The sequence below is a fragment of the Hyalella azteca genome, unplaced genomic scaffold (assembly GCF_000764305.2).
Source record: "Hyalella azteca isolate HAZT.00-mixed unplaced genomic scaffold, Hazt_2.0.2 contig10672, whole genome shotgun sequence".
In the NCBI taxonomy this organism is placed as follows: Eukaryota; Metazoa; Arthropoda; class Malacostraca; order Amphipoda; family Hyalellidae; genus Hyalella; species Hyalella azteca.
Window position 1 is genome coordinate 377,902 of NW_025940701.1, and position 20,739 is coordinate 398,640.

At 36.6% G+C, this 20,739-nt stretch overlaps 3 protein-coding genes across 4 annotated transcripts in view; 1 reads left to right on the forward strand and 2 right to left on the reverse strand.

Moving 5' to 3' along the window:
- LOC108671168 overlaps window positions 1-3,830 on the forward strand; it is a 150,481-nt gene extending 146,651 nt beyond the window's left edge. The window contains 1 exon segment of the mRNA XM_047882535.1: window positions 125-3,830. Coding sequence (XP_047738491.1) covers window positions 125-130 — 6 coding nt within the window. The 3' untranslated portion in view covers window positions 131-3,830.
- Window positions 3,831-4,715: 885 nt separating this feature from the next.
- On the reverse strand, window positions 4,716-10,321 carry LOC108671395. The gene is made up of 3 exons (XM_018158945.2): window positions 10,129-10,321; window positions 8,383-8,417; window positions 4,716-7,986 (listed from the first exon to the last, which is right to left on the reverse strand). The coding sequence occupies exons 1-3, from the start codon at window positions 10,159-10,161 to the stop codon at window positions 7,494-7,496; spliced, it is 561 nt and encodes a 186-aa protein (XP_018014434.1). The 5' UTR covers window positions 10,162-10,321; the 3' UTR covers window positions 4,716-7,493.
- A 6,631-nt stretch (window positions 10,322-16,952) lies between these two features.
- LOC108671584 (lysozyme-like) lies at window positions 16,953-20,325 on the reverse strand. 2 transcript variants are annotated; one of them, XM_018159157.2, is made up of 5 exons: window positions 20,203-20,325; window positions 18,911-19,046; window positions 18,680-18,765; window positions 17,613-17,679; window positions 16,953-17,356 (listed from the first exon to the last, which is right to left on the reverse strand). In XM_018159157.2, the coding sequence occupies exons 1-5, from the start codon at window positions 20,206-20,208 to the stop codon at window positions 17,205-17,207; spliced, it is 447 nt and encodes a 148-aa protein (XP_018014646.1). In that variant the 5' UTR covers window positions 20,209-20,325; the 3' UTR covers window positions 16,953-17,204. The 2 variants fall into 2 exon arrangements, with proteins under 2 accessions (XP_018014646.1, XP_018014637.1); XM_018159148.2 differs by lacking the exon at window positions 20,203-20,325 and having other exon boundaries at window positions 18,911-19,241.
- Window positions 20,326-20,739: the final 414 nt, after the last annotated feature.

The window sequence follows — 20,739 nt, forward strand, 5'->3', positions numbered from 1 at the left end:
AACAGCATTGTTTGTTTGTAATGCTGTTTGTTGCAAAGTCTAAAAATACCTAATAGTGCACTCTGTTTCTGCTTCTAGAATAGATATAGAATTTATTACTTACGCAATGTTCCTTTTTTTGCAGTCGTGATTCGTCAATTTAAGCGCGCGTTAGAGGTGACTGACCAGGTCGATGTCAAGAGACGCAAAACATCTTCTGAAGATTTTCAACCTGTGAAGGAGCTTGTGATCGAACCCTTTGACAATCATCTGTCTATAAATTGTGTCTCTCGTCCAAAATCTGTAATTGACTCTCAATGCACTAGATCATCCTTAAAACCTCTGTACCGACTCCAGTACGGCATAATCCAAGCGAAGATGATTTTATTGATCAGTGCTGCCTTACCGTATCCCGAAAATTCAATAATCGTCCATTTGAACCGTGAAGTGTCACGTGCTTGTGGCAGTGATTATGAGCGTCTTCTGTTATCAGCATTTTTTGGTCATCTTCAGATGGACAGAAACAGAGATAGAAGACGGAACATCGTTTGCGAGAGAATTATTCCCCGCGACAAAGTGTTTCTCCAGTTTCGGACATTGTTGTGGAGGGCTGACACTTGAAGTGTCTACATTTCTGTAGTTAATATTTTTCTATCTTGTTTTATTGATTATGTTACCTAAATAACTTTTTTGAAAAAATGTACACCTCTCAGCTACCTAATTATTTAGTTACTCGCTCTATATTTCTAGTTGTGTTGAGGACGACATCTAGCTCCTAGGATTAGATAAAAACCATCAAAGTTTATCGAGGGTCAAATTTATATTTTAAATCAAATGGAATCGATTATTTTGAATCAAATCGAATAGCTTACCAACGGCCCTCTCTTCACTGTACGGATTAGGACAAAAACTTCACTGTACGGAAACAGGGCAAAAGCCCTGTTTTGATTATTGGATACCTAGTCAATAGTTCAAATAAATTATTCATTGAAGGGTCTAAATGCTTTATTTTATTTGTGAGATTTCTTCAACGTTCTCATCGGTTACTATTCGTTTATTTAAGCAGTTTTCCCCAAGTATTAATGACTCTGTCAGTATTTAATTTTTAGTTCAAAGCTCATTTGCTATAATGAACTTAACTGAGTTCCTCAAGTCGAAGTTATTTCGTTACACTCTTCTTACTTGAAAGTGTTTTTTAGGATCTTTGTAGATGCATGGACTAGTCACGATGCAGATAAGTCTCCGCTCATTCATTAGTAAATCTAGAGCTATGCATTGAAATCGTAGTAAGTGTTTCTCTATTCTCGGTAGCCCGGGAGCAACGATGGCTTTTAAAAATGTGTGCTACAATAATCCTCCTAATTATCATGTCTAAGTCAATAAGTCTTTCACAGCTCCTTGTAGGTAGTCGCGCTTCCCCGTCCTGTCGGGCGTCGTCAGCCCATAGCGCTAAGTTTTTCGGAGTAGTCTTAGCAAATTCTCTCTCTTTTTGATAGTATCAACTTCTTGACTTTCAGTCTCTTCTTTATGACAGACTCGATTTAAATCTTTGTCTCTTTTCCGCTCTTCCGATGCTCCGAATCCTCGTGTAGCCAATAGTTAATCTCGTCAACTTTTCTCTAGCCACATTCAAGTAGCAAGCTTAATGTTGACCTCAGTTTCGGTTATCCAATTGTATATCGAAAACGCACAGCTTTACAACCAAATAAGTTCGCTTTCCAGTTCTTTCACATTTGCTTGACTTTAAGGCTGAGAATCGTAGAATTTCATGGAATAGTAATGAACTGACCGAGAATTATTAAATGAAATGTGTGTGTTCTAACTTTTTTTGTCAATGTGGGTTCTTATTCGAATTTCATGAAAAAAATCAGTTTAAAATGTTTGGAAGCTCAGATCTCTTCTTAGAAAGCCTTTGAGAGCATTCACCTTTGCTTAGTTTATGTGTTCTCTCTGTGATTGACAAGTTGGAAGCCAAATATGCCCAACTTCATAGCTGATTCGTATTCTTTTCCTTGAGCTGACATGCTGGCGGGCATATGAGTTTATGCAATAATGTTGTATAAGCCACAGGATTGAAGTCCAAAGCTTTTGCTTAAAACATGTCTCCCTCTTCACCTATTACGAACCTCATCACGGCCCTACTTCCTCAATTATCCAATTTCCCTTACTAGAATTATAGCATTTACCAAATTCAATATTCCAGTCAATCGGTGCAAGTAGTGGGTGATGGGAATGAGAAAGTAGGGACGCGTGAGGTTCATTTCTCTGAAGTGTGGCGTAAAGCATGTCATGCGGAACTAGTCTGGGACCGTACTAACTGACCTGCTTTACGCATGTCACTTAACTTTAACTAGTCTGGGGGCGTACTATCAACAGTTTTTAAGAGTTCGTAACGCCGTCCTCCAATCAATGCTGGCTTTTCAAGCTAAACCCGACGATCACAGATGAGAAATCGGTGGCTACGCGTACTTAGTACGATACGTGTGGTTCGGGAAATCCTGATAGTATAGCTTCTGGTTTACGGCGATCGGGTGTGGTTTGCGACTTCTTAGCTCAGAGACTGAGTATTATAGCTACTGCGTGTCGAGGCTGAGCGTTCCCCTCCAACTAGAAACTTAAAAAAAAGTTTTCGTCATATATTAAGTTTAACAATTTCTTATGGTTCCTCTGGTCTATAAGCTGATTCTATAACATTTACCTACCTACATTGATAAACGCTTTTATGAATGCGTATGTTTTTACAGATGTCGGTCGTCAAACTGAATCATTTGTTGCCTTCTTATTGTTGTAGCTAAATAGGAATCAAAATAGCATTGTTTGTCGTTTTAAATAGGAAAAATAGCTTTTTTAAAAAGATATTGTGTAATTTGTTTCATTATATTTAACGGAGAACATTTTTTAAGAATGTACATAGACCCGGTCTAGCTTGTTCGCGTTACCATATTTTATCTTCTATTACAATTAATTAAGAACGCGACGCGTGCACTGATTATTGTGCATGTTAATCAAGGAGAGACACTCTACATGTGGAGTGATAATACGTACATTACTGACATACAAATCATCAATTTGATAGTGTTAAGAGTGGAAGTTCAAAGAGTTTTCTTAGCATAACATCTTTATGCCTTTGAAGATCATGAGATTTTACAATTGATTTGCTTTGCTTGCGGTTATCAGTTTCGTAAAATTAAAGGGGATAGGTACTTGAAGTCGCGAGCGCTGTTTAATGCTTTGGGTGCGCAAGTCTTCAAACTTGAGCTTGAAGCGATTTAAAATCGAATATGTTGTTTATTATGAAAGATTGAATTACCACATTGTTCGTATGTCGGTGCGTTTCAAAAGGCGTAATTTAATTTCCTTTGAGACGCAAGACTTTGATCGTCACAAGCAGACTCCATACAAACGTGCCATACTACATACTCGGCCGCCTAATACCCATGCACTAATTTTTCTGCTGACATCTGATTTTGTAAGTAATTTTGTGTGTATATCTTCCCTCGCTCCGAGAATAAAAAGTCCGTCCTCTTTCTCTTATTCGCTTAAGCAAAAGGCAATTGCGCCCCCTTTACTTACCCTAACAAAATTTAGAGTCGCCCCAGCTTCTGGTAATCCAAATCAGAACCTGCCGCGTCTGTAAATTTTCACTGAGAAGTGTTTCAAGTTACGGAATTGATTTGAACCTAAAGGTCCTATGATTTGAGTGCTGCGAATGACAATTTGTTTGTGATATTGATGTTGTGTGAAACAGTCTTGCTTACTGATGTCTGTGTTGTGTTAAAATCGGTGAGCATTGGACGACTGAGTTTTTTATTATGGAATTGTACTTCTCAATGTCAATAAGAGTCTTTATCTAACTTTCTAGACCCATTTCTTGTTGATTATTATTATATTTAATAATACTTAAGTCCCGCATATGCTTGCGTTTCCTTATGGAGCTAAAGCTTCTATTTGTTGACGTAATGTTGAACACACAGGATTTGGTCGAGCTCGAGTCGTTATTAATAAGTATTCATAAAAAAACGCTATGAGTGGATTTTTATTGTCGATTCAATAGTATCTTAATCATCATATTGTTATGAATTATCGAAAAAACTAACTAGAGTAACAATTTGTGACATTGGTCACAAACTTTATTGTGACCTAACTTCTCACGAAATTCCTCTTGTTCAGTGGTTATTGAAATTCAATTTAGAACATACAACTGTCAACATTGTTGATTGAGTCGGCTCTACAAGCGACATGAAGGCGCCTCAGAAATGTCCGTGGCGTCTTTCCCTATCTTAAATTCATTCACATATGCCATTTTTCAATGTTATACATCATGCCTCTAGCAACAAACTCATGGTGCGTGACTTTCTACTACATCTTGTCGCCAGCTAGCTAGTATTCAACGCGGATGTGTCTATCTATACTTGAATATCAAAGAGCATTTAAATTTTCACACTATTTATTATCTTTTATCAATAGGGATAATTAAGAGTGGTCAGTGAATATTAATACTACCTATTGTACAATATTTTTAATTTATATCTATATCGATACTATATACGGTATATTGACGCGAGCTGCAATCCATCTTTTCTCTATTTTTCATCTCTATCTCAATCTTTCTAGACTAGTTTTAAGCAAGTAGCTAGGCGGCCGGTAGAGCTTCACGACAAATTTCTTCCTAAGGAATATCCAATGTGTTCGCAGTTAAGCCGAGCTCCTTTTAAAGGTTAAGTGAAACGTCATCCGGTGTTCAGAGGTGACTTTCTATTATACTCGTGCAAATTATTATTCTTTTACGGACAAGCAACCTTCAATATATTAGATACGATACAAACTATTACAAAGAGATTCGAAGTACCAGCGACTTAAGTTTTCATCACGTGCATCTTAAATTAACACTAAAATGTTCACCTTTTTCCGTATTCCAACAATGAAGACACAAATTCCGAAGGATATAATTACTAATTTAATAGCTAATAAAAATTAACCGTGTTTTAGCGTAACGTTGTTCAGCTGGTTCTCTTTATAGTGAGATAGTATTTCTGTATGAACTCCCTCATAATTAGACATTTTCTGAGATAAACAACTTAGGCGCATTTATAAATTCGTAGTTTTAAAAGCACAGTAGGAGATGAGATGAACGCATGAGCTTCTCTTGAGAATGTACATGAATGTAATGCGAGCTCAGCTGCCGTTCTCTTCAGCAACTTGCCTTCGATGCTCACGTCTCTAAAATCTCTTCTAACGTCGTAAGCTTTGCAAATGCACTTCTCAAGTTTCGCCCTGCAATTTTGAGCCTCTTCAATTCTGACTTGGTAATAAGACATGATTTATAGTCCAGCCATCGGCATACATACACCTATGACGCTGCAGCTCCACTGAATATTCATTTTTTGAACGAGGGGACTTTGATGCAGCGAATGGATTTACTCGTATCCACAATTGGTTTTTTGAGGATGAAGAATAAGATGACTAGTAAGGCATTTCTATGCATTTCATCTTCAATGAGACAGGGTTTAATGGGAAACAACGCGTTATTAGTAGGACAATAAATGTATACAAATGGACGTGAAAGAAAAATATTACATCTAACCCGATGAAATTCTCCTTGGTCACTTTTGCTTTATTTCCAAAATCGAGCATGTAAAACATAGTGCACGTGTTGTTACGAAATATTTTTTTACTGTTCGCTTGTTGACTATTCATGCAATAAATAAACGGAATGTACGTCACCGCAAACTATTTTCTAGACCATTCCTTCTTTCCATTCGGCCAGTAGCTACTGAAGAACGTATCTCAATTAGAACGCACTCGAGTTCAATTCAATTTTAATTTGGTACAAGGCAGTTATGATTTACGTAAAGAAACTAGCTGGTCAGAGACTCTAGCTCCCTCAACAATGAGCTCGGCTCTTACCTTCATTATGCAAATACATTTATGATGAACACGCAGAATAATGACAACACATGAAAATACAATAGAAAAATTACCTAGTATCAACGGCTACTAGTTGACTTTAATCAGAACCATCGAATCGCCAAAAGAAGCTCAAACACAGCAGCTTGACATCGTTGAGGTATTAAAACTAAGCAAAATACAAGATAAAATGCGAATCACCTATCAAGGTGACTAGCTTGATGAACCAACCCATTTTAAATGGCACTTTCCAACCCAAACGGACGGCAAACAATGTCATGGAGATTTGCTATACAAACGTGTGTTTTGCTTAAAGCAAATTACCTAAAACAAACTCGAGATAACTAAGCTCAAAAAGCACACGTTAGCTTACAAGAAGACCTTGGCAAGCAATACGAGACTACAAATATAATAGCTAACTAATAAGAACACTGAGCAAAGCAAGATGGCGCACCTACAAGCAGGAATGTTGAGCACCAACATCGAGTGCGACGCCTGCGACTAGAAAAAGAGTAATTATTACATTTTAATCATAAAATAATTCAAAAGTGAGCTAAAAAACTCATTACAAACGTAATCTATACTTTTCAGATATGGCGCGATTGAGACCATCAGTACAACCATTGATCAGGTACGCCTGATGTCGTGAAATATATATTGTATAATCGACAATAAATTTCTTGACTGCAACTACAATATAAAAGTCTATCATGAGTAAAAATTTAGCTGATGCACGAGATCATGCATTAAGCACTTGCAAAACAGAGATTCTATTATTACGCCCACAGAAAATTATGATTATTGAAAATTTAAATATCACTGAAAACACCCAAGGAGATAATATACTGGAATGTATAACGGCATTGAGATATCACAAAATTGGGCTGATCTAACAAGAGATCGAGATAGAGAACAAAGATATTGGCTTACGTTTTTAAATATGTTCAGGAATAGTAACAATAAACACAACATAAAACCTGCAACCATTGCTTAATTCACTCAATAAAATATTCCAATATTTAGCGAGATTGCAGGCCATCAGCAATGAGAAAAATTCTTAAAACTTTAACGCACGTTTGTGCAGAATATACTACAGCCACCAACTTCTACAAAGTAGACCAAAAAGTAGAGAACAATTACGAAAACTTAGCTATCAATATACTGCACGACATATCGCTAGAAAACTTTAAACGAGAATACAAGATCTTGATTACATAAGACTGCAACGTAGAGACTTCGGCTTTAAGATTACAATAGAATCGGTCAAAGTTTGATACAAAGTAAGATACGACCTGATTTGACTATCTTAATTTTGAAACAATTCCATTCAACTAATGTAATAGAAAAGTAACACCAGTAATATCTGAAAAAAATAAATCGTACATTCCACAGCTCGATGGAGAATGAACACCCAGGCAGAGTATCACTAATCTAATCTCTAAAGCCGGTATAAACATGTTCAAGCATTCGAATTTACCAGCGAGTGATTTCGGTTTAGTAAGGAATGGTTCGGCCCATGGAACAATAAAGCAGCAATATATTACTTTAAAGAATGGGGAAAGACTTGTATGTCCCATGTGTTCTAGGGTAATTTCCTGTCATGAAGCCTAAGCAGAGTTGTAACTCAGCGGATCTTGCGGCTTGGGTTGGTAAGGCTGCTGAGGCGGCATGGCCGAGTCGGGAGTGTGGGGTCCCAAAGTTTGGGAATGGGAAGGCTGGTCAATATCCTCGTAAGGATTTCGACTGGCACCAAGTCCAGTACCTTGGAAGAGGTTGTCCAGGCCGGCAGGAAGGGAAAAATTGCCGTAGGTCGCAGCTCGGTCAATCAGTATCCTGTAGAGCATGTAACTCGAAATTGGTCGCATTAGCAAATTACCAACAGTACAAAGACTCCCAAACCACCGCAGTCCGCTCGAAAGACTCGTTGGCCAGAACACGCCCATGGTAACCAAGTCCAGCACAATAGACACGGCGTTTACCATGATGCCCATGAATGGTCCTTCCTCAGAGTCCCGACTGTGAATTGTCCATAGGATCATGAGCAGCAGCAGCCCGTTGTATCCAAGATATGATGTAGGCAACCACATGGATTCTGAAGCCCTGGCCGTTCATAAGTAAAGTCAGTGATTAGAGTGAGAGCAATTCAATTTTTACATTATTGAAACATTTACCCATATATGCACACTGTTAACTTAGTCAGGATAAACTTTTATAAAAGATATTTTTCAGTCATGACAGATGACAATTGAAGTTTATAATTTTTCACATTTTTAAACCAAAATTCAGGAACAAATTCAGCTAATAAATTTTTGTAGCAGATTGAGTTCTTTTAGGTGTTAATTGATGTTACTTTCATGATGGACTAAAGAGCAGGTGTTACTAATTTCGTAATTTGTTGTTTTGGCATTCAGCAAGAATGTATGTATAATTTCTTCATATAAATTATTGAGGAGCACTTGAAAAGCTTACTTTATCACTAATATGCAAGATACTCACCACACCATGAGTATGAGATGTATGAAGAAAACAACCTAGAAGGGAAAAAATTCTACTTGAGTTCACAATTTGACATTTTACAACCTTTCATGTCCTCAGCAAGTTTTTTTTTTCCAGTCTAAACATTACACTAATCTTTGAAACAGTTTAATAAGAAAAATACAACATTATTAACAGTGAAAACAAAAACTTAATAGTGAGTGAATGCCAATGCCTTATGGGGGTTGATTAAGGCAAAATGATCAGATAAATTGAGAGGTATATGGTGTATGCTATGAAAAAACCTATATATAACCCTTTGTTATTTTGGAACATATTATTTCAACTGAGGACTCCTTAATGATTGCTAAATAAAAGTAGTTTAAATATATGAAAATTTGCTTACCGTGCCCTTTTGCGGCACATAACTACTTTCCCCTCAAAAATTGTTAAAGATTACAAAAAAGCAGGTCACACAGTTTGTGGAATAAATCTACCAGTTCATGCAGAACTATTTATACTGGATAGGATCTAGTGGGAGTCTGATTCCTAGAAAATTTAAAGGAAGCTTTCACTTTCCACATCAATACACAGCTGTTTTGATATCATTGGAAAATTGTTCATCAGTTTTGTTTAGAAATAGATTTTTCTATTAAAGGTTTGTTACATTTATAATCGATGATTTAATGGAAACTGAAGTGTCATTAACACAAGATATTTTTCTTCTGCTTAATCATTAATAAAACATTATAATTGAGCTACAAGGCTTCAAACCTATTGGTAGTGTATAATTTTAGAGCGACAAAATTTCAGCATACTGTTGAATCTTGTTGATGAGCATTAAATAGAGTTCAAGTGCAGCAGTCTGAATCTGAATTCTGATGCCTGCTGACAAAACTCAGGAAAATATAGAATTTAGGTAAATTTTCCTCTGGCAAAATGAGCTTATGGAAGTCCGTGAACTATGCAGTTCATGTAGGACTATCTCAAATACAGGCATGGATTATAAAATACTAAAATACTAGTTTGAAGATGTAGAATAGATTTCTACATTTTCAGCTGTGACTAGAGCCTTTTTTGCCCCTGTCAGAGATGCAAGAATCCCATTAGATGAATTAATTGGGCAGAAAGTCAGAAACCACCCTTGAATGAAACTAAAATGTCCTTGCTTGTGATCAATTTCAGATGTTTTATGGTTCTTTCTTGCATTGTTTCTTGTATAAAGAAGAAATGAAATTTTTGCCTGCATTCTTAGATAATTTTTCCTAAATTTTACAGGCAATTAACTAGAAATAGAAAAACTATCATTTGCAGTGTAAGCCAATAGTTTTCATCTGCAATGGAAAAAAATTCTGCCCACTATTACAAATTTCATCTAAGAGGATTAGAGGAATCTTGCAGCTTCAAAAATTGCAAGAAAGCTCTACAGTAGTTATCAGACTATCAAAAGCAGTGGGCTTGGCTGCAGCTGCTTGTGGCTTCAGAAATAGATATAGGTACCTAGGTAACTTTTATACTTGGCTAAGTGCCAAGTATTCAAGTATTTGCTTATTCCATGAAATATGCAGTCAAATTTTCAATGCACTCTGCCTAACTCAGCAGCCTGAGCCCTAAGCCTAAGTGCCAGCCTATGGATGGACTTAGTCACTTAGACTACGGGCAATGGACTTGGAAGAAGTAAGTGCTATGTTATGGACTATGGAGTATGGACTAGCTACTATGATGACTTGATGAGTAGACTCTAATAGTAAAATGTAAATAGCCTACCTTGAGTGGTGCATATGGAATACGGAGGGCCATAGTTTCAGATATTTAAAAATATAAAAAACTGTAAAGTGAACTATCAGTAAGATAACATGTAAGTCAGGAGTTAGGTATTTAAATTTCTAAATACGTTTAATTACGTTTCTATGGTGTGAGTCACTATCACGAAAGCGATGTCGCTAACTAAATACCAATATAACAGTCGTCACTGACACAAGTTCCGCAAAAACGGATAATAAAATTTCGTGAAAACTACCATAGTCGATAGTTTGATATACATATACATAATCGAGTAAAAGTTCAATCACGTTTAAGAGGATAGTGAAGCAAATCTGCCCATTTTATTCATGTGTTCCTAATCAACTAATATCTAATGTACGAACGGTTTGCTCAAGTATGTACCGTTTTCACTTGAAAAAAATTAAAAGCCATACTTTATTCAACTTTTATACATGATTCATATTGATAATGAGGCGCTTATCGTATCTTGGGACCAGCTTTTGTATGCCACCACCAAAGAAGCTTGCCGCGTGATTAGACAACCACTGCTTCACAGTCGTGGTCGCTTCGTCAGCATCGGAATGGCGCTCCTCGGCTAGATGCTTCTTTAAGTGCCAAGCTAAGAACAAAATCGCGATTTCGTTTTTCTTTGGTCCGTTTTTTAACTTTTTATCATTACAACACTTCTCTTTAACTTCACTTCTTGTTTGTCTGTCTGTCTGCTACAAATCTTATAATCGAAATTTAACACACTTCTACTTATCCTATCGATCTGAAATTTTGCACACTTGCGTAAAGTTGGAGACAATGCATGAATCAAATGATAAAATAAATAATTAAAAAATATTTTTTTTATATATTTTATCTGCTGAAAATCTTATAATCAATATTTATTAAAACACTTCTAGCTGTCCAATCCATCTGAAATTTTGCAGACTTGCGTAAAGTCGGAGGCAATGCATGAATCAATTGACAGAATAAATAATTTTGAAAATATAATTTCTTCTATGTTTTAAATAATTAAAAAATTGAATTTTTTTAATGTTCGCAATTAAAATTTAAAATTATAAGGGGGCATATAATTACAAATAATTACATGAGAAATTTCACGAGGGCAAATAATGCACATGAGGGCACACGAGGGCACATTATACATGTTATTTAATAATACATGAGGGCAATCATGTGCACGTGGCGAATAAGTGCCCACTCGCGCGTGGCGAATAATTAATCGAGGGCATATGGCGAATATGTGATCGTTCACACGTGGCGAATAAGTGATCGCTTACCCGTGGCGAATAATTAATCGTATGTCTATGGCGAATAATTAATCGTGTGCATGTGGCGAATAAATGATCGGCTGCATGTGGCGAACAAGTGATCGATCGTATGTGGCGAATAATTGATCGTATGTGTATGGCGAATAATTAATCGTGTACATGTGGCGAATAGGTGATCGCTTGCCCGTGACGAATAATTAATCGTGTGCATGTGGCGAATAAGTGATCGGTTGCATGTGGCGAATAAGTAATCGTTATCTTGTGACGAAAAAAACGTATGATTGATATAGCCTGCATGTGACTGATCGTTTGCATCTGGTGAATGTCGTATGTATGTCGTGTATGTGAGGCTCCGCTAATTTTGTTTATAGAGACCCAATCTACATGAGGTGGACGACGCCCGAGTCCTTTGACGTTTGAGTCCGAATCCTTTGGTGCGGAATTAAGATTCGAAGTCACCATCAAAATGAGGGCACCATCACATGAGGGCAAAAACTGCTCTTTTCTTTACATGAATTTAGAGCACATTTTAAAAATCAGTATATCACATCCAATGAGAGTTATACATGTACTTATTCTATGTATGTGGCGAATAGTTGATTGATTGGCGAATAGTTGACGAATAATTTATCGTTTGCAGGAGGCGAATAGTCGATCGTATATATATGGCGAATAACTAATCGTGTGCACGTGGCGAATAAGTGATCACTCGCTCGTGGCGAATAATTAATCGTATGTGTATGGCGAATAATTAATCGTGTCCATGTGGCGTATTGGTGATCGCTCACACGTGGCGAATAATTGATCGCTTGTCCGAGACGAATAATTAATCGTGTGCATGTGGCGAATAAGGGATCGGTTTTTGCGGAATTGAGATTCGGAGTCACCATCAAAATGAGGGCACCATCACATGAGGGCAAAAAGTGCTCTTTTCTTTACATGTATTTAGAAAACATTTTACAAATCAGTATGGCACATCCAGTGAGAGTTATACGCGCAGTATAGCACATCCAATGAGAGTTATACGTGTACGTTTGTATGTGGAGAATAGTTGATTTATTGGCGAATAGTTGACGAATAATTGATCGATTGCGGCGAATAATTGATCGCTTGTAGGAGGCGAATAGTCGATCGTATATATATGGCGAATAACTAATCATGTTCACGTGGCGAATAAGTAATCATTTGCTCGCGGCGAATAATTGATCGTATGTGTATGGCGAATAATTAATCGTGTACATGTGGCGAACAGGTGATCGCTCACACGTGGCGAATAAGGGATCACTTGCCCATGACGAATAATTAATCGTGTGCATGTGACGAATAAGTGATCGGTTGCATGTGGTGAACCGGTGATCGGTTGCATGTGGCGAATAAGTGATCGTTTTCTTGTGACGAGAAAATGACCTGTATGATTGATATAGTCTGCATGTGACTGATCGTTTGCATCTGGTGAATGTCGTATGTATGTCGTGTATGTGAGGCTCCGCTAATTTTGTTTATAGAGACCCAATCTAAATGCGGTGGACGACGTCTGAGTTGCCCATCCTTTGGTGCGGAATTAAGATTCGAAGTCACCATCAAAATGAGGGCACCATAACATGAGGGCAAAAAATGCTCTTTTCTTGATATGAATTTAGAACACATTTTAAAAATCAGTATAGCACATCCAATCATTTTAATCAACGTGGAAACTATTTAGCCCTCTTTTCGATCAATATTTAGGTAATGCATTTAGATGAAAATTTATTCTGTTTTATCTATCCGAAAATACAAAAAAAAAAATCCGAGCTGAGAATTAGACATTCCTCAGTCGGGCTCACAGAGCATTAATTATTGTTAGAAGAAATGCAGTAATGAAGGTTTGGCCAATGCATTTATACTCGTTCGATGTTTTATGAAAATTTGGTAAAAAATCTGCATATACGAAACACATAACGGTATATTTTTGTGTCAGAAACTGGCGATCATTTTCTGGATTAATTACTAATTAATCCTGCAAACAGGTTTGCCTCAAATGTCAATTTTTTTTCAATCGAAAAGATGTGATTAAGTCGACGTAAAACATTAGAAGAATTCTATTTACACCAGAAAATACGTCAATTAAGCTTATGTTGATTGATTCACATTTGCAAATGGACGCGATCGCGTTCAATGCCAGTTTTTATTACAACACTTCTCTTTAACTTCACTTCTTGTTTGTCTGTCTGCTACAAATCTTATAATCAAAATTTAACACACTTCTACTTATCCTATCGATCCGAAATTTTGCACATTTGCGTAAAGTTGGAGGCAATGCATGAATCAAATGTTAAAATAAATTGTTTTAAAAATTAAAATTTTTTTTTCAATATTAAAAAAACTGAAAAAATAATTTTGTCAGCTACAAATCTTATATCTGATATTTGACACACTTTTACCTGTCCAATTGATCTGAAATTTGGCGCAGTTGTGTGAAGTCGGAGGCAATGCATGAATCAATTGACAGAATAAATAATTTTAAAACAAAATTTTATATATTTAAAAAATTGAAAAATTATTTTTTTTAATATTCGAAAATAAAATGAGAAATTCATTGTACATATGTAACATTGTAGACAGTGGATTCTTTAGAAGTGTTGTCTTTAAAAAGTAATTTTTAAACGTATATTATTCACATTATGATCCATATTTTGAATCATATCATCGACAATGAGTGAAATTTTCAAACTTCGTTCCTCAACATGAAAGTTTGTGCGGCCATCTATGAAGGCCCCAACCTATTTCTGCACCATTCCATCACTAATAGTGTTTTCATCTGACCTTGAAAACGAACGCGAAAGATGTACATTTTGCTACGCATTTTCAGCATAACATAAAGAAAACACAAGTTGTGTGCGAAGGCGCTGATTGCTGACGAATATTCTGAAGCCCTTCAACAACTTTCAGAATTGCATTTCATTATTTCTCTGCAGGTGTTTTTTGGGCTATTATGAATACACAAATTGGGCTATTACAAATTCACCAATTATGCATTCCGTGACAACTAAAAACGTAAAGTTGTCGCCTATTCGCAGACACGTGCGTTTTTTTTTTAAAGAAAAATGGCTTTAAAAATTTCTAACACATCAGTAAATTGTTTTCAGATCTGATTGATTTCTTGCCAGTCCCGTTTGAAAGCTTGGACCCATGCCGATATCATTTGCCTTATCGTTAAGCGATGGTGGTGGTGGTGGCGGTGCCACTAGGAAATGTGGGAAAAAATCAAGAGTAGGCTCAGGGTGGCCAGAAAGAAGATGGGGAAATGGAAACGATAGTAGAAGGCGAACAGGCGCTCAGCGCATAATTCGGTTTAACGATATGTCCATGGGGTTTTTTCCCGGGTCTTGGGGTAAAAAAACCCGTCGGGGCTTTGAAGGGTCAAGTGGATTTTTAGGCTTTCAATTCGTTGTGTGGTTGCTAGACATCGTAAAGCGATGTTCAGTGTACATCACTTTCTTATGGTCCGTCAGTGCCGCTATAATGACAGGCTTAGTGGATAACAGCAACTATAGTGCCTTAAGTCAAGCATCGAAAATTATTCTCATGAAACCTGAATTTTTACAAATATCTGATTATATGTAAGATAATTTTCATATATAGAAGATCGATAATGTTTATGTTTTTTGAAAAACTTGCCATTTCAAAATCTTGGATTTCTGTATAGACATTTTCTTTTCTGGTAGTAGAATGTGGAATATTTTTATAAAAAGGTTTATGGTAACTGTAAAAAAGTAAACTAATTTACCAGGCCTCGATGAAGCTTAGTGAAAAAATTGAGTAGATAAATCAATTTTATAGAAACTGGAAACTCAAATTTATTATTCGTCTAAGACAGACATTTTCTCTCAAATTGATGGCATGTAGAATAGAAATAATTCCTTTTTTCTGGTTTCATTTCAAAATTTTATCATAAGTTTTACAAAAAAAAGTAGACAAGCGTTTCATGCTATTATTTCTAATTTCAATTTGCATCTGAATTATTTTTAACTTCAAGTCTCTTTCTCATTTTGAAACTTGCCGTCAATAAAAATGTTGAATTAAAGAAAAATAATGACACCCGCTTAATCGTTCATGGAACTTTGATTATCAAAGTGATTATTATATATTAAATGTGTTAATTATAACTAATTTAGAATTACTTCCACTCCTGAAATTTTTTCATAACTCGAACGCTAAAACTGCCAATTACGATGGATACATTTATCATATTAGGTCATTTTGATCATAATATTTCTTTCTATGTGAAGTGAATAGATCGATGAAGATCAGCATGATAGCAATGATAATCAGCAGTGGTCAGAATTATGGCAAATTAGAATAAATTTGGCAGGGGTTGTTGCCCGGCGAACAGACCTCATTCGCCTTAATTTAAAACAACGATAAATTGCAAATCTTATGTTATCTTGAAAATTTTAAATCCGCTAATTGTATGAACGATGAAAAATTGTAGATTATTTTTTTGTACATGTTATGTCCAATCCTCTCAAACTTATATCAAATTATAATTTTAAGTGATTAGGAAAGCCAAGCGAGATCGGCTGCGTAACATACGCTTCCGAACTTTTCACGCGAGATCGGTCCAAGCGCAAGGTGGAGAGGGAGAGGTCGTGTGTCCGCTGCAGTTCGGATTCCAGAAGGCAGTTGTGTCCTGAAAGCTGATGAGTCAAATTATTGTTGTTGCCTTTATATTGGAAGCTAGTAAGTGGTAACTGTTAATTTTGTATCACGCAATGTGACCTCTCCCTGACTGCATGTGCCGTGGAAGTTTTATACTGTGCCTATTGAACAGCTATTTGATGCCCATGTCACCGTGTTTACGTGAACGTGCTAGCGTCTTAAATCATGTATTGGCAGACGACAGTGCCCGTGCTAACAGCGCGATTACAATTTTTGATAAAAAATGCACCGTCAAAATCTCGAAGTCAAATGTATCAACTTTAGCCATTGCGTTAGCGTAATCTTGACGAACTTGCAGCACATTAGCAATAATTCACATGTGAAGATTGCACTGATATTCGATAAAAACGTATGAAGACTGACACGAATACTTGATGAAATCTCTTCCTAACATTCTTCATAGCCTAATTTAATTTATAGTTACAAAATTGCTTTTACGTAATTTTGAACTCAAATCCAAAGTGGCCGCGATCTTCAGGTTTGCTGGAGCACATTTAATCTCGCCGGTCTCGAAGATTACCCATAGACTTTCCTCAGTACAAACTTGAAACCCTAGGACCACAAAGCATAGCAAAGAAAAAATATGTTCGTCGTTTATATTTGATGATAGATCTGTTCGAAAACGACAAGGAAATGAAGCAGGAATGTAATTGAAAAATGCAAAATGGGTAAGGTCCCAACCCATGCTTGATAGGAGCATCGTATTACAGAGCTTGCAAATTTAAATAAATGCGGATTTGGGCGTAATGCAACGTAGAAAGGTAACCCAATTTAAAGTAATTTACTATCTAATAAGAGATACTAGCAACTTTTTATTAATAAGGAATAACAAGGAAAATGAAAGGCATATTTTACCAAGGGTTTATATTCTGATGCAAAAACACATTTTATATAGAGATTTAAGAGCAATTCATAAATCAGTCAATATTAAGGTAAATAAATATGATTAAATAGTGTGAAAATGTAAAACCAGCGCATTGAGCAGGCGCCGTAGAGGCAGAATGCACATAATATAAATGAAATAAGTGCGTTAATTAAATTAAACCAAATGCCGATCATCGCGCAGGAAGATCCATGCATCAGCTCTAGAGGCAGCTGCTGTCAATAGCAGCTGAGGTTGCAGCCACTGATGTAGGAGGACAAGTCTTTGCCTTGACAGTTGTCCTTCCAGCCGTTCCAGGCGTAGAAGCGGTGGCGCGAATACACCCTCTTGGCGCATTTGACGTCGTCCGCAATATCGTTGTCCTTCAGTTCTGGATTTCGAAAAACATATTCTAAGGTAACGCAAACGAATTAAAAGTCAGTTAGTTTCACATTGAATTTAGAAGCCAATTCAATAAATTAAAATAAATAGGTGCTTCTATGAAAAGAAATTGCACGAGAAAAACTGGTCGTTTTTTTTACTTCTGTGTTTAACTAAAGCTACGATTCTTTTATTGGGCCCATTAATAATTTTTAAGTCGCTAACAGGTAGTAACTAATGTCTAATTAAGCATAACATATTCTCACTGTCACAATTGATGTTGCAGTAGTTGATGCCTTTGCCCGCGGAACTACACCAATAATAGTCGTTGATCTGCCCAGACGAACATACAAGTTTCAGAATAAAAACTGTTTTCATCTGAACCTAAAAATTAAAACTAGGATTCATCACTGACAATAATTTAATCCCATTGTACGAGACTCCGCTAATTATTTCCTCCCGATCTTTCTTTTTGTTCGGCTTTGACACTTTTTGACAGTTGTGCAATAGTGCAGTTTGGATCATCCGATGAACTGTTTTCTTCGAGACGTCAATCTCTGCCTCTTCACAAATTTTAGGCACACGACCTGCTACTAATGCGATCCTCTTTTAAAATTCTGAATATTGTTCTAATTTTTCTTCCTATTCGGTTCGAAAGTTTACCCAATTTGCATGTAATGTTATATCCCTATTATGCCTACGACTACCCGATTAATGACCCTTCAAGATCTTCGTACATCATCAGTAAATTCCAGAAATTTATCTGTTGTCAATGTTGATGATTTATGTGAATAATGATTTTATTCTCGTGTTATAAGCTTTTTGGTTTTGTAGTTGCCACTTGCTTATAGATGTGGTCAACGATGTACGGATTCACTGTTTTACTTCATTTTTAGATCGACTGACTGTAATATAATTCATTTTACACATTTTTGGTATGGCTCCAAACTATCAGGTAAAGGATAAATTCCCATTCTTGTTATCTCAAATTTTCAGTGATACCAGCAGAAATAGAGTAACTTTATGCATAATTTACGTTCTAAAACCCAATCTTCAGTTTTATTTAGTCAACTATTAAACAAAGTGCGCAAAAGTTTCCGTTTTCAGAGTGATTACCCCATGTGATTACCGCAAATGCAGATGAACTAGAAAAGACTTCGTTGACTAGTGACTATGATGAAGTCTGCTATATGAATTTCGACCATATTTAATGCTTCAAAATTGACATTGATCTTTCCGATCGCTATCCTATAATCAGCTATATATAATGGAGTTCTTCCTTAACAGGCAAAAGGCGTATTAGGAGCCATGATGACACGATAATATGATTTACCTGGAACAAGCCATAGTCCTTACTGCCCTTGTTTTGTCCAACAGCCGCGGTATTGAAGGAGCTCTCGTGCTGTACCAAACACACCCCTGTTCAGAGAGGATAGGTAGGGAATTAGTTTTATTTTATAAGTGGGATATTTCTAATAAAAAAATAATGCTACTGCCATACTCTGAATTTTGTGAAATTATCCTCAGCTTTATCATGGAAACAAATACGAAGGGATTTACTCACAGTCGCCGAGGCTGCTCTGCTCAAAGCCGTAGACGCATTTCAGCTCCTTGGCAAGCGCGCACTTCGTGTAAATTTTGCCGTAGCATGAAGCGCTCAGGCTGATCACAGCCAAGAGAACGGCGGTGAGGGAATGCATCTGAAAAATTATATGCACATTGAATGAATAAATCATTGTACGCTCAAGATTTTATAACTTACGGTTCATCATTTCGGTGTCATCAACGCAAGCGTTATTTCGTGACTTTTTGAGGTGCCACACCTCACCAAACTAAATGAGTTCGCTCATTTATATAGAGCCTTTACTCATTGAAAGAGATCGGGCTGGGAGATGCTTCTGACCCGAAAGTTTTAAAACCAATTATAAATAAAAATAGGGCCTCTCCTCAAAAGTATTATTCTTGTTGCCTGATTAAGGTATGGTTACCTCTCTAGCCGTTTGTCACTTCAGCTGTGAGGCATAGTTTATTTTTATTACCGAACAAGAATTTAATATACCTGTTAATTAACTTTTACCTCACAACTATTCAAGTTGTATTAAACGCTTTACACATAGTCATAAGTACAATTTACTACTTTGGCACAGGCTCGCTGAAGCAACTACTGAATTCCATAAATTGTACCCTGAATTAAGTCCGAATTAATTGCATAAAAAACATAAATGCTCGTGATTTTTTACGACGTCGGGGAAACGCTGCAACCTGCATCAATTTCAGTTCGCGATAATTTCTACTCAAGGATGGTCCGGTAAGTCGAGCAAATTTATATATAAATGATTAACAAAAATGTATTGAAAAACTATAAACATTTTAACAATTATAACAACAATGATGAATTCATTAGTGAGATGCCTAGTCCAACATTTCAATTAGTGCAAGTTTGGCTTTATCGTATAGTGTCTTCTTCTGTACCATAAACAAATTCTGCTATGTTTAGAAATGTATTAATTGACTTCAGCCGTTCGAAATGTAACGTTCTATGTTTAATCGGGGCTACCCGTTTTTTACTATTCATGCATCCTGACTTCGCAGCTATTCCTATACTATTACTATTCTTTTTCTGACTTTCATAAAGTTGATATTTCAATGAATGATATTCGCATTCATTGAAATTTGAATATCAGAAATTCGCAATTTGAATGATATTCGCAATAAATATAATTTAAATTCGCTCCCCACTACAGGGTACATCGCATGATTTTCACAAACAAAAAATTCTCTTTTTTAGTCGCCTTGCGAGACCGGGTATTTAAATGAGGTACCACAGGTATATTATACATATTATATGGGTTTAACCTGCATAAAAGGTTTCGATGACTATTTCTAGGGATAAGTAAGACACGTTCTCTTGGACTTATCTAAAAGAGTGTGTCATTACAAAGGTTTAGGTATACGGCTTAAACCTTCGACCGCCAGACTCCTACAATGCGCACTACTTCACTGCGGTCGTGCAAGCTACTGGAGGGCCTTATTGAAGTGCCCAGCCCTTTTATAGACGTGCTGCTTCCTCCCACGCAGCTCCTGTCCTCGTTATACATGAACACATTCGTCAAGACACACGTTCGTCAAGACACACGTTCGTCAAGACACACGTTCGTCAAGACACACGTTCGTCAAGACACACGTTCGTCAAGACACACGTTCGTCACACACGCTGTCTCTTATACACATCTAGATGTGTATAAGAGACAGAGACACACGTTCGTCAAGACACACGTTCGTCAAGACACACGTTCGTCAAGACACACGTTCGTCAAGACACACGTTCGTCAAGACACACGTTAGTCAAGACACACGTTCGTCAAGACACACGTTCGTCAAAAAACACGTTCG